Below are 12,054 nucleotides of genomic sequence, written 5' to 3'. Positions count from 1 at the left end.
TGCTATTATCAAGAATCAAACCTCACTTCTTGCTCACACAACTGATTTGCAGTATTTCATAACTTTTGGTTTGGTCAGACATATGGTACTGCGTAAAACTCAGAGATCACATTTTGTTTTTTTAATTTTCAGTCAAAACAGCCATTAAGTACAACTTATTGAATTTTCCACCTCAGGACATAAAACACACAGAAAACATATATTTAGCAGAAAATTACACCCTTTTTATTACAGCTTCCATTCTTTTCGAGTGGACCTTGATTATCTTTTCTCTCAAAGATAAAAGCTGTAAGGACTCTTTATCTAATGGGGACAGTTTGGGTGGTCTACCATGAGTTTCATTTTCTCTGTATTTTTTAATCATTTATTTAAACTCCTGTTTTTTTTCCCCATTTATTTTCCCCTTTCTTATGCAAGTGGATGATCTTACATCTAATGACCTCAGAAATATCTTCGTAAAATGAATAACTTCTACTTATTGGCCAGTTTGACTGGAAATGAAATAAATGAGGGTGGTCTCTAACTTTTGCACAGTACTGGATTGAGAATACGATGGCCCCATATGGTTAATTTGCAGCATTTGATCAAACCAGCAGTAGACTCATTTGAATTTATATAACGAGCAGTTATATACAAAGTGAATATTACACAATGCATTAATTTAACTGAAAAACAGTTGGCTGAATGTCAGATGAAGCTTTTCCCTTTTCTATTTTTTCTTTTTTTTTATATATATATTTTATACAGTGTCCATTGAGCAACATGGATTTTGCAACTTGACAGATATAACACTTCTTTTGTACCCCTAGCTATAAGATTTTATAACGTCATTTTAACATACAGTGCATATTATACCTCATGATGCTATGTTTGTATCCATGAGTAAGATCATTTTGTCCCAATTAATTTCCTACTTTCCCTTTTTAGGATGGAGAAGACTCTCTATTAAAATCTTTGTATGGTAATGGACATTTGACCAAATCTACAACAATCAAATAACCACAAACAATTCACAAGGTTGTATTATTATTACTCACCAAAGATTAATTGACCTGTTTTATGTACTATAAAGGAAAAGCATTTTGAATGTCACTGAATGGTATGCTGCTTAAAAAAACACATGATCTTTGAAAACCATTATTTGCGTGAAGTGTCAACTACAGGGAAAAAAATAAAATAAAAAAAACTTTCCAAATCCTATTACATTTCAATTGCAAACTTTCCTCCATATTTCCCCCATCTCCCTAAATATAGAATTAAAGGCATTATGCAAATTCTAACAGTCTAACTTTATTTGGAAGTCTCATTAGGGATCTGGATGACTGCAACACTTGCCACATGATCTTTCAGTCTTTCTCTCTTTTCTTTTTTTCGCCCCAATTTACTTTTGGGGTTCTTTTTCTGGGACTGCAAGGGTATTCATTAAGTTGATATTTCACTTTAATTCTCTATTCATTACCTGTGCTTCCTCACATTTTCTACTCTCTTGATTTCCCCCTAGATTACAAGTCTAAAGTTTTACAAACAGCAGCCTCGCGAGAGCGAAGAGGAAAGACGCGTACAGTAAGACAGCTTGAGAAGCAGTGACAGGCGGAGATGAACTAGATGACCTAGATTAGGCATGATTAACATTCAGTGTTGCTTAATTTGGAAAAAAAAAGAAACAGGTACAAACATGAGCTCGCATTCACATAGGCGACAGAGGCACAGCAATTAAGCTTAGCTGACTTGCTACTTCAGTGGTGGTGCAGTATGTCAATCATTCCATTCTTTAGCCCATTAAAGTACGTGTGAAAGCATGAGACCAAGAGATGAAGGAGCATCATGGTGTGACAGAGACATTTGCAGCCCAAACGGAGCACTGATTGAGATGCTTTGTCAGGTGTCTTCATCTACAGAGAAGAATCGCCTCCGTTTCTCGCTCATTTCGCCGTGCTTATGCAGATCAGAACAGGGTGGAAAATAATTAAATAAGCTGATAAATAGCATCAGACAGTTTGCCTGCAGGGATAAACATCCATTACCAGATTAAAAGCAGATACTAATCATAAACTACTGAGATTAAAAGGGGAAAGTTAAAGGATGCCAAGTGGAAAAAGTTTAGTAATGAGATTCAGGGCTAAGTAAAGCCATTTGCGGAGTTAAAAAAGGAATAAGAGGAAAACGTTGTTTGCAGTTTTTAATGATTTACATATTTCACTGTGCGTTCGCACAGGGGAAACTGACACTTCAGAGAACGGCGGGATCAGGAGGAGAGAGTGTTGGGACGTTTCAGAATGACAGGCAGACGGACTGCGTGATGTGATGGTGGGATGAAACAAGGAATGAAAGAGTGTGAGGTTTTTGGGGGACAGCTGGATGGAGGACTCTTTAGTAGCGTTAGTGAGGAGATCAGGTGAGCGGAGGCAGGTGAAGGGCCCAATGATGAAAGGGTCCCTTAAAAAAAAAACACATGCGTGCGCACACACGCATTAGAGGTCCCCTGAGACCACTGCTACCGCTCCTCAGGGAACACAGACACACACGTGGGTAATTAGCTTATCATAGTGCACTCGCGTAAATACACACCGAGTACCAAAGAGATGATTTGGACATTTGTTGTTGCTTACAAAACCCGTGTAAGTAAGATATGTGATGTGCCTAACACCTGTGCGTGTGCATGTGTCCATTAAAGTTGCCTTGTGCTTTTACATATATGCTCTCAGAAAAAAAGATACGACACTGTCACTGGGGCAGTACCCCTCCTGTCACTGTGGTGGTACCCTCAGGGGTACATCCCAGTATTTTTAGTCAGGGAACATAACTGTACCAGAATCCATTGCAATTATATTTTCTAAACTGCACTCCACACACCCCATCTCGTCTCCAGACATTTTATTTTATTTTTAGTTCTGATTTAAAACATTTGGTTATGAAAAGGTACAAATATCGACTTTTCTACTAGGAAAAACTCATGTAAGGTACACCATTGGACCTTAAAACCACTGTTGTACCTTTGAGGGTACACTTACATTGTTTGTACCTTGACAAATGAATCATGTACCTGCATAGCATATTTAATTCTAACAGAGTACCCCATGGTTTGGTTTGCCTCATCACAAACTGAGCAGAAACTAGTTTGATCAATATTCCATACATTTTGTATATAATTGTACGTTAGATAAATAAGTATATTCACCAGATTAACTGCAACATCTTGCATCGAGTAAATGCTTACCCGTCTCACACAGTCAACCTTTGACAGACGCTCCAGAATCAGCTTGATCCAAAGCTCTCGTGGGATCTCCTATCAGAACAGCAATGAGAATAGTTAAAGTAACCTTCTAAAAATTTACATTTTTTATTACCTTCTATTACCTCATGTTTAAAATATGTTGTAAAAGGCAGGAGAAAAAACAAACTTAAGCTCAGACAACAGTCTTTTAAGCAAGAAGAGAATTTTAGCCTTTGGTTCACTGATAGGTGAGGGCTCACTACAGAAAAAAGATTCTATTTCAAGTCTAACCAGCCCTTTGCTTTAGCATGTAAGATGTAAAAACTGACATACAGATACAGAAACAGATGCAGATACAACAACAGAAACTGTGAAAAAGTCAGAGACCATGCTTAATTTAATTAAAAGTTATTCATTTTTCAGCATCAGAAAGAAAAAACAGAAAACACATATTTAACAAAAAATACAAAGAAGACTATATAAGAAAAGAAGATTATATTAAATATAATAATCAATAATATTTTCCATATTTACTATCTCCACCCTTTAACACAAAAGAAATTTACAAAAAAAATCTGCAGGGATGTTTTTCCACACCTCCAAAATTCAGTTCAGTCTGAGAAGTTGGTTGCATTTTCTGCTTCTCACGATCCAAGTGATCTCAGACAAATTCAGTGATGTTGAGGTCTATACTCTGTGTGGTCAGCCCTCTGATCTGAGAACACTGGTAGCTTCTTTGTTTCATTCACATTCATTCATTTTCTTCTTTTTGTCTTTTTCCTTGTCTCTGTAAGGGCTTCTTGACAGCTACACATCCTTTCAGACTCATAATGTTCATTTGTCTTCACCAGTGGAAGGACAGACAGAAACACCGGTGTATTTTTTTAAGATCTGAAGCAAAAGTGCAGCTTGAATTTCTAAAACCTCTCAAAGATGAAAGCTTTAAGTACTGTTTATCTGATGGTGACAATTTTAGTAGTCTACCAGGTCTTGCATGATTGTTAGGAATCCCATTTTTTCAATATATCTTAACATATATCATTGTTCTAACTGCAGTTCTGGAACTGTTTTTTGCCTTATTTTCTACTTTCTTATGCAAGTGTAATATATCTAATCTTTCATACTTAATAGCCATTTTGACTGATAATATTTGCACATACTGTATATATATGTATTAATAACTAATAGTCATCACTAACACTGGCCTGTCACAAATGTGTTAGCCTACATCTCTGTGTGTAAATAAGCTAAGCAGACAAAACAATTACCATCAAGTCAGAACTTGAGTTCAAATATGTCTCAGATTACATATACGTAGTTAACCGCCAGAATACTGATATACTGCAGGCCTCTAATCACTCATTCCATTACGGATTCCATCAAAATGATAATAATTGTGTCTTTTTGGACTGTTCTATTTTAAAACTCAAGGCCACATTGAGTTTAAGTGGGAGGATAATTAGAATAATTAAGCCACTGGGAAAAGCTTTTTCTAAGCATGACTTTCTTTTTCCTCCTATATTCAACTTTCCTGTTCTACTGGCTAACTACTTTGCATACAATTTGCATAAAGAGACTTCAAACAGAATCAGCAGAATTGGCTAAACCTCAGATAAAGGGTTCAGAAGAAAAAACAATGTTGTGACCCTTTTAAATTTTGCTGTATGTCTAAAAAGTTTTGAAAAGGTCATTTCAAACACTGAATCCAAATATGTCTAATTATGTCATTTTTAAATGGCAGTTTACTTTACTTAAAATATTTTGAAGTGTGCAAGCTCCATACATATAAATATATGTACACATGCATAAACAGATTCAAGCAAGTGATGAAGTCCCACCTTATTCTTCTTTGTGTATTCCTGTGCAGCTCTGGTCAGGTCAGTGTCATCTTTAAGGATATCACTAGCAGTTACTTGGATTGCTCCAATGCACTCACACAACTTTTTAGCCTGTAGTAAAACAAATAAAATCAGTTTGAACCAGCATGTATGCAAAAGCACAGGCAATAATAGAACTGAGGATTATAGACAGAGACCATTTCATGGCATAAGTGCAGCTAGCATAAACAACAGAACACATATCGCTGCTGTTGGAGCAAAATCTTGTATCTCCATCCATCCATTCCATTTTCTAAGCCGCTTCTCCGTCAGGGTCGCGGATCTTGTATCTCCATTTTTGCCATTTTCAGTTGTTGACATAATTTGAAAGTACATCTTGCCCTTTACATGAATGACATTTCCACACAAAGCACCAAAGGAAATGGCCCAAAATTACATGGGAAAAGCTCTGGTTCCACTGACTTACATTAAAAAGTGTGTTTGTTCCTTCTCCTGTAAACTTACCATTTTGGAGAGATGAGGTTTTGCTCCAAAAGCAGCAATACACTAATCTGAAACTCTGTATTCTTTGAGACATAAATAAAGAAAAGCTTTTTTTTACATTTGATTTCAAATAAACTTATATATGAAATACAAATATGAAATCTTAAATGAATGCTAATCTCCTGGGCATTTGCATGGCTGAAAGTCAGTATATGTTAAAATGGAAATGTTTTATCACATTAAAAAGTACATACGATGGTTCTTTTCCCCGAAGCTGGTGGTCCCAATAGCATAATCCTTGGCACTAAAAATAGAAACTTCTTTAGAAATGAGATTTTGTTACTGACAATAATCCGCTGTTTGACAATTTGGAATTTATTATCATTAGCTTTAGAACTAACCAATCTCATAAGATTAATTAAATCAAATTATTTAATTAGTGTTCTGATGATGTGTTTTGGCCATTTCATCTCAAAAATATCCAATAGCAGTGCAATGGTAAGATGGTGCCATCTAGTGACACTTTTGAGAAGTTAAAAAATATTCAGTGGGTGAATAAAATACTGTTGTAATAAGCCTTTATGATGAATTTCTTATTCAAATTTTCCATGCCACCTTAAATACTGCAGCAGTTTCACTCAGTAACAGGTACCAGATGATAACTTTGGCACCACTGAAAGTGTAACTGAAAAAATTACAATAAGAAGCTGGCATATAAGAAGCAAACATCTTCATGAAAAACAATTAATTCAAAACATGATTTTTGAACAAATCAGTTCACCTTTTACCTTCTATGCTTTCTCTTTTTAGCATTCCAATCAGGTACTGAATAGGATCGGCAGGCTTGTCTATTATGAGATTTCTCACAAGTGTCTGTATAAAAGAAAAAACATGGGTATGGATTGATTTCAGAGTATGAATTGATAGAATGAATACATGATCCCAGGGTGCCACATACCTGAAAAAGGTCAAATATTTCATGCTTCTCTGCATAGACAGACATTTCAGGAGGAATCCTTAAATGTTTGACTGTTGCATCCATCGTTAGCAGTTATTATTATTAAGTTAACACCAAAGAGAATTACATGCAATAGGGCTGTACATCAGTCTGTCCTTCAGCAGAAGTTGCTCTAGGGAAGAGAAAAGAACAGAAAGGCAGAGCTTATCAGTGCTGCTTGGTGTGACAAAACTAAGAAACAGCTTCTGATTGGGGAAAAGCCCTACTAGACCGAATCTGTGGAGCAAAAACAATCTGAAGGGTGTCAGGATTGATTATTTTTTATTAGGACATTTAAGTTCTTCAAGAATTCTTAAGTAAAGAAATTGTTCTATACATACCCTGAACACTCAAAGAACCAGTTTCTTGATTAAAAAGTTCTTTGTATGGTGAAATGTTCTTCAGATTTATAAAGAATGTGTGGTATACGTTTCTACATAGCATCAAAAAAGCTCAGATCAAAACAATAATAGAACCCTTTTTGGTGCTACATAGAAGCCTTTCTAAACAGAACCACCTACAGCACATTCTCCTTCACTCTGAGGAATCATTTTATGATGCTAGGAACCCTGTCAACACACAAATGGTTGTTCTTTACTAAAACAAACCTTGAAAAAAAACATCTTTTTGAGAGTGTGGAACAGATTTTTATAATTTACCCTTGTGTCGTTTTGTGTTACACTGGTGATAATAAACAGGGAGAAGCAGGTGGGACACCAGCCTGGAAAACTGCTTTTGTTTTAGTTAACCTAATGTATTGTCTGTCAGGGGAATAGTTCAAGTTTAAAAATCAAGTTTAGACAACTTCCCCTTACCCCACATCCAGTTGATCAGGCAAGATGTATTCAGTGTCTGAAGTTAGCTTCTTTAATTTTGCACTGGAGCGGTGAGGATAATGTAGTTAGCTAAAATATAACGGACGTCTATGCCAGCCAAATATAGTTATGTTTCAATGACGCAGATTTCTATTTACGTTAGCTAGGTTACAGCAGCTGTATAACTAGCTCCTCTGTAAAATCTAGACACCAAAACATGTCTTGACCAATTAACTAAGTTTTCGCTTAAGATGAAGCGTGGTCTTGAGTATGGTTGGAATAACTTTAACCAAAAACACACTATCCTTCATAATTTAATTAAGCAAGAGCACAAACGTTGGATATTAAAAAATAAATACAGACGTAGCAGAAGAGAACTGCTTAACGGTCACCACACGCAAGGGAGGCCCTTAGAGGCTAACTTGGTTGTAGTGTCCAAAGACAGGCGCTGAATTATGTACAGAATCAATATCATTCTAGTTACAAACCTTTTTTATTCGCTTTCTGTCTCCAAGGGTACAGACCACAGCGTTATTTTCCACTTTATGTTCCCAAAGTGAAATAATGTAGCTAAACTTTAACTTAGCTAGAACTAACACTGCGTCGGTTGCTAACGCTAACTGTTGCGCTAACAAGCTGCGCGCACGCGTCTTACTGGTTGCCAATGGTTACCGAATAGGCCAATCACCGTCGTAGCAGCAGTCACGTAGGCGCAGGGGGGCGCTACTTGTTGCTGTGCAACTGCGCACAACAGTTCCTTACCCTGGAACGATTTCCTGAGACGACCGAAAGACCGAAAGACCGAAGTTGATATCCAGTGCAATAACACGCGTTTATAAACTGGTAAAGTTAGCTGCGAATGCACTATTATCCTTTTGTGACTGCGCCTTCTAATTTAAGGGCATATGGGGCACCGTTGTTGACGTATGTTCAGCTTGGAAAACTGAGACAAAGCTCAAGCTGGTTTTTATTTCGACGTTTTCGTTCCACCTTAAATTACGCAGCAGTTACATTCTGGCCCATTGCAGGCACTACAATGTGACTGCTTTACCATTTAAGGTGGAACGAAAAATTCGAAAAACATCAGCCAGAATTTGACCATACATACTTACTTGTTACGATCAACATCTACCGAGCTGTCATTTTTAAAATCTGACAATTCTTATGAACAGTTTTAAATGCAGGTGGAGGCAAAATGAACGAGGTGCGGGAGAGATTGCTGTCCATCGAGCAGAGGCATAAACGCTTCAAGCAGCAGCAGTTTACGTTCATCGCGGCTCTGGAGAGATCCAGGGAGCACGCTCATGACAAAACGGAGCCTGTCTCTTCTGTAGCTCAGGTAAGTCAGACTCGATGAACTAAGTCACCTGTAACTACATACCGTTGACCAGAGCTGGGTAGTACACAGTTACAAAGATGGTTCTTCAAAGATCATTTTGTAAAATGTTCATTTGCATAGTGCAATCATTAAGATTGATGGAGAATATGTTGCATAATGGTTGTGCACTGAACCTTTTTGAAAATGGTCCTACATAGCACCAAAAAGGGTTCTTCTGTTGTTACGCTATTGACATTTGACAATAAAAAACGTCTAGCTACACATTCTCCATCAAACTGAAGTATATTTTCCTCATACTTTCCACAATGAACAATTAAAACATTTTTCTTTCTATACAGAACTCATGGTTCTAAAAAGAACAATAGAACCACCCTTTTTAAAGAGTGTAGCCTAAACCCATACTCAAGTAAATTATTTAAGCAAAAGTACCTTTCCAAAACTAAAAATTGGTAGAAGTACTAAAGTACCATGTCAAAAACTTCTTAAATAGCTACAGAGCTGGATTGGATTTCCTTAGTACATCTAGTTACAAGTTTATTTGTCATTTGCTCATTATGTCAGGACACTGAAATGCTTGTGGTGAGGCTCAGGTATTCACTCTGCGGAAAGTAAATAAGTAAAAATTAAATACAAGAAAAACAAACTGAAATACATTAAATATACACAAAAACTACACTTCCTGTAGTCCAGGATCATCTCCTTTGTTTTGCTGATGTTGAGACAGAGATTGCTGTCACAGCACTGTTTCATCTCCACCAGAGATAAGACATAGGATGGAGGCGTCACACGCAAAGTTGAAGATGATGTTAGATGTGTTTGGCTGCAGTCATGTGTATACAGGGAGTACATGAGGGGGCTGAGCACACTGGCAAGGATGATTGTGTTGATTGCTGAGCAATAGTCTATGAACATCATTTTTACATAGGTGTTCTTTCTGTCCAGGTGTGTGAGATCAGTGTGTATTGTTAGTGCAATGCCGTCGTCTGTGGCTCTGTTGGAGTGGTATACAAATTGGTGAAGGTCCATGGTGGCTGGAAACGTTGAGCAGATGTGAGCTTTGACCAGCCACTCGAAGCGCTTCATAACTGTTGATGTCAGTGCAACAGGGCGGTAGTCATTCAGGCAGGTGACAGATAATTTCTTGGGGACTGAAACAATTATGGTTTCCTTAAAGCACGTGGGAATTACTGTACTGATTGGCACATGCTTTAAGTACACGACTGTGGACGCCATGGGGACTGGATGTCTTGTGTGGGTAAACTGCCCTGAAGGATCTCACCACCTCTGACAGGGGAATGGCTAGAGCACAGCTCTAAAAACAAGCATAATGAGCATTAAGTTCATCTGCAAGTGAGGAGGAAGAGCCCCCCATGACCGGTCGTACCCTCTTTGTAGTCAGTGATGGTGCGCATGCTACTCCGCATACGTCTGAGATCAGGGGCAAGATAGATGGATTTCACATGTACATGTAACTATATAAATATAACTAGTTACTACCAGTATCTGTTTTTAAACACCTTGTTCACGTAGGTGCGGAAGTACATGATCCACCATTGCAGCAATGCCACAGACAGGCGGATCTTCTCTCTCTTTCTGGACATAATGGCTGATCTTGAGGCGGTGTTCAAACTTGTGGAGTCCATGTTATCTGCCCAAAGCCATTCGAGTGAAGCTCTGGAGACCTGTAAGAAGCTTCTCAGCCCAAACTGCAACATCAGCCAGCTACGGGCACAGTTATGTGACACTCTTTATTGACTTTAAATAAAATGACTAATTAGAACTCTGACTTAACTAGGGTGGGAGATGATGCCTCCTAAAAAAAAACTTGACTAGTGTATTACTTCTACTGAATAGAAGGAACTATAAACTAATTAAAGTCAAATGAATAAAAACAGAAAGAAAGAAGATTAATAAAAAGCTGTTCAGGACCTAGTATTCACTTGAGTACATGCACACTACAGCTTTGATTGTATGTATGCAGTTAAATGCATGATTCACAGAGTTAAAATTTACACAAATTTCCCCTTACTCCTAACACAGTAGATCAGCCCAGAGTTTGCTTCTTCAATTTTGGTTGCTGGTTCTGGGTGACAGACTTTCCATTACTTGTTAGCTTACTTGGATACTGGCCGTTGGGATAAATGGGAAATTATCTATATTTTTTTTGGTAAAACATTCCTTGAATAATCTGATGTTTTAAATAAGATCTGCTATAAATATCTGCTCTTTAATACCCTCTACAGCTACCCACATGATGAGATCAACCGACTGAGCTGTAATGAAGCAAGAAACTACTATGGTGGGGTAGTGAGTGTGATTCCCTTGGCTCTGGACCTGCTCAAAGTGGCTAGCTTCAAGCACACAAGCACTGCTGACCCAACCCTACCTTCTCCTACTTCAACAGCCACAGATGGGCTTCCTCAGCACACAGTAGCCAACACTGCACAAAACATGTTTGCAGATCAGAGTAAGAAAACCACATATACCTCCACACAATCTGCAACGGCTGTGTCTAAAGGTACAGGTGGATGGCATGCAGGGAAACCTGCCTGGAGACCACCAGGCCGCACAAGGATATGACTCACCAGCCTTGTTTTCTATACATTGACTGACACTGAAAAACACAATCACTTTTTCCTCAAGTATTATACAGTCGCATGCAAGTTAACACAAACTTAAATATGGCATTTTTTTCTGCCAAGTGTAATATGTGATTTCTGTTTATTTGCTGAGTTTAACATTTTATGTTATGTAAAAATAAAAACTTTTGCACAGGCCACATTTCATGTTTTTTTCCCCTCAATAAACAGTAATTGCACATTTAAATGTGCTGAAGTGCATTCTCTGGACTATCTTTTCACTTTCAAAATTAATTAAGCATGTTATTTGACCAGGGGCATGTCTGTATGTGAATTACTACCATGTTTAGCAGCAAGTGAGAAGTATTAAACTTTTATCCATCCATCCATCCATTTTCTAAGCCACTTCTCCGTCAGGGTCACGGGGGGATGCTGGAGCCTATCCCAGCAGTCTTCGGGCGGAAGGCAGGATACACCCTGGACAGGTCGCCAGTCCATTGCAGGGCAGACAGACAGACAGACACAGACAGTCACTCACACCTAGGGGCAATATAGCATGTCCAATTGGCCTGACTGCATGTCTTTGGACTGTGGGAGGAAACCAGAGAACCCGGAGGGAACCCACGCAGACAAAGGGAGAACATGCAAACTCCACACAGAGAGGACCCTGGCTGCCCGGCCGGGGAATCGAACCCAGGCCCTCCTCGCTGTGAGGCGACAGCGCTACCCACAACGCCACCGTGCCGCCCTAAACTTTTATTAAAGCAATATTAAGAAAAACAATGAAAT

The 12,054-nt window shown here is 38.2% G+C and overlaps 2 protein-coding genes across 4 annotated transcripts in view; one reads left to right on the top strand and one right to left on the bottom strand.

Moving 5' to 3' along the window:
• Positions 1-8,595, bottom strand: part of ak8 (adenylate kinase 8) — a 39,260-nt gene extending 30,665 nt beyond the window's left edge. The window contains exons 1-6 of one of the 2 annotated variants that reach the window (XM_037531676.1): positions 8,460-8,595; positions 6,494-6,665; positions 6,324-6,408; positions 5,790-5,839; positions 5,053-5,163; positions 3,218-3,286 (exon numbers count right to left, since the gene is read on the bottom strand). In XM_037531676.1, coding sequence (XP_037387573.1) covers positions 3,218-3,286; positions 5,053-5,163; positions 5,790-5,839; positions 6,324-6,408; positions 6,494-6,577 — 399 coding nt within the window. In that variant the 5' untranslated portion in view covers positions 6,578-6,665; positions 8,460-8,595. Of the gene's footprint in view, positions 1-3,217; positions 3,287-5,052; positions 5,164-5,789; positions 5,840-6,323; positions 6,409-6,493; positions 6,666-7,835; positions 7,970-8,459 lie in introns of those variants that run through there. The other variant, XM_017691201.2, reaches the window with a different exon arrangement.
• Positions 8,104-11,475, top strand: spaca9 (sperm acrosome associated 9). Of its 2 annotated transcripts, none has more exons than XM_017691202.2 (4): positions 8,104-8,190; positions 8,520-8,686; positions 10,217-10,419; positions 10,930-11,475. In XM_017691202.2, the coding sequence occupies exons 2-4, from the start codon at positions 8,543-8,545 to the stop codon at positions 11,264-11,266; spliced, it is 684 nt and encodes a 227-aa protein (XP_017546691.2). In that variant the 5' UTR covers positions 8,104-8,190; positions 8,520-8,542; the 3' UTR covers positions 11,267-11,475. The 2 variants fall into 2 exon arrangements, with proteins under 2 accessions (XP_017546691.2, XP_037387574.1); XM_037531677.1 differs by having other exon boundaries at positions 8,145-8,271.
• The last annotated feature ends 579 nt before the right edge of the window (positions 11,476-12,054 follow it).

This window comes from Pygocentrus nattereri, chromosome 20, assembly GCF_015220715.1.
Source record: "Pygocentrus nattereri isolate fPygNat1 chromosome 20, fPygNat1.pri, whole genome shotgun sequence".
In the NCBI taxonomy this organism is placed as follows: Eukaryota; Metazoa; Chordata; class Actinopteri; order Characiformes; family Serrasalmidae; genus Pygocentrus; species Pygocentrus nattereri.
This window is presented reverse-complemented; position numbering and strand designations above follow the sequence as displayed.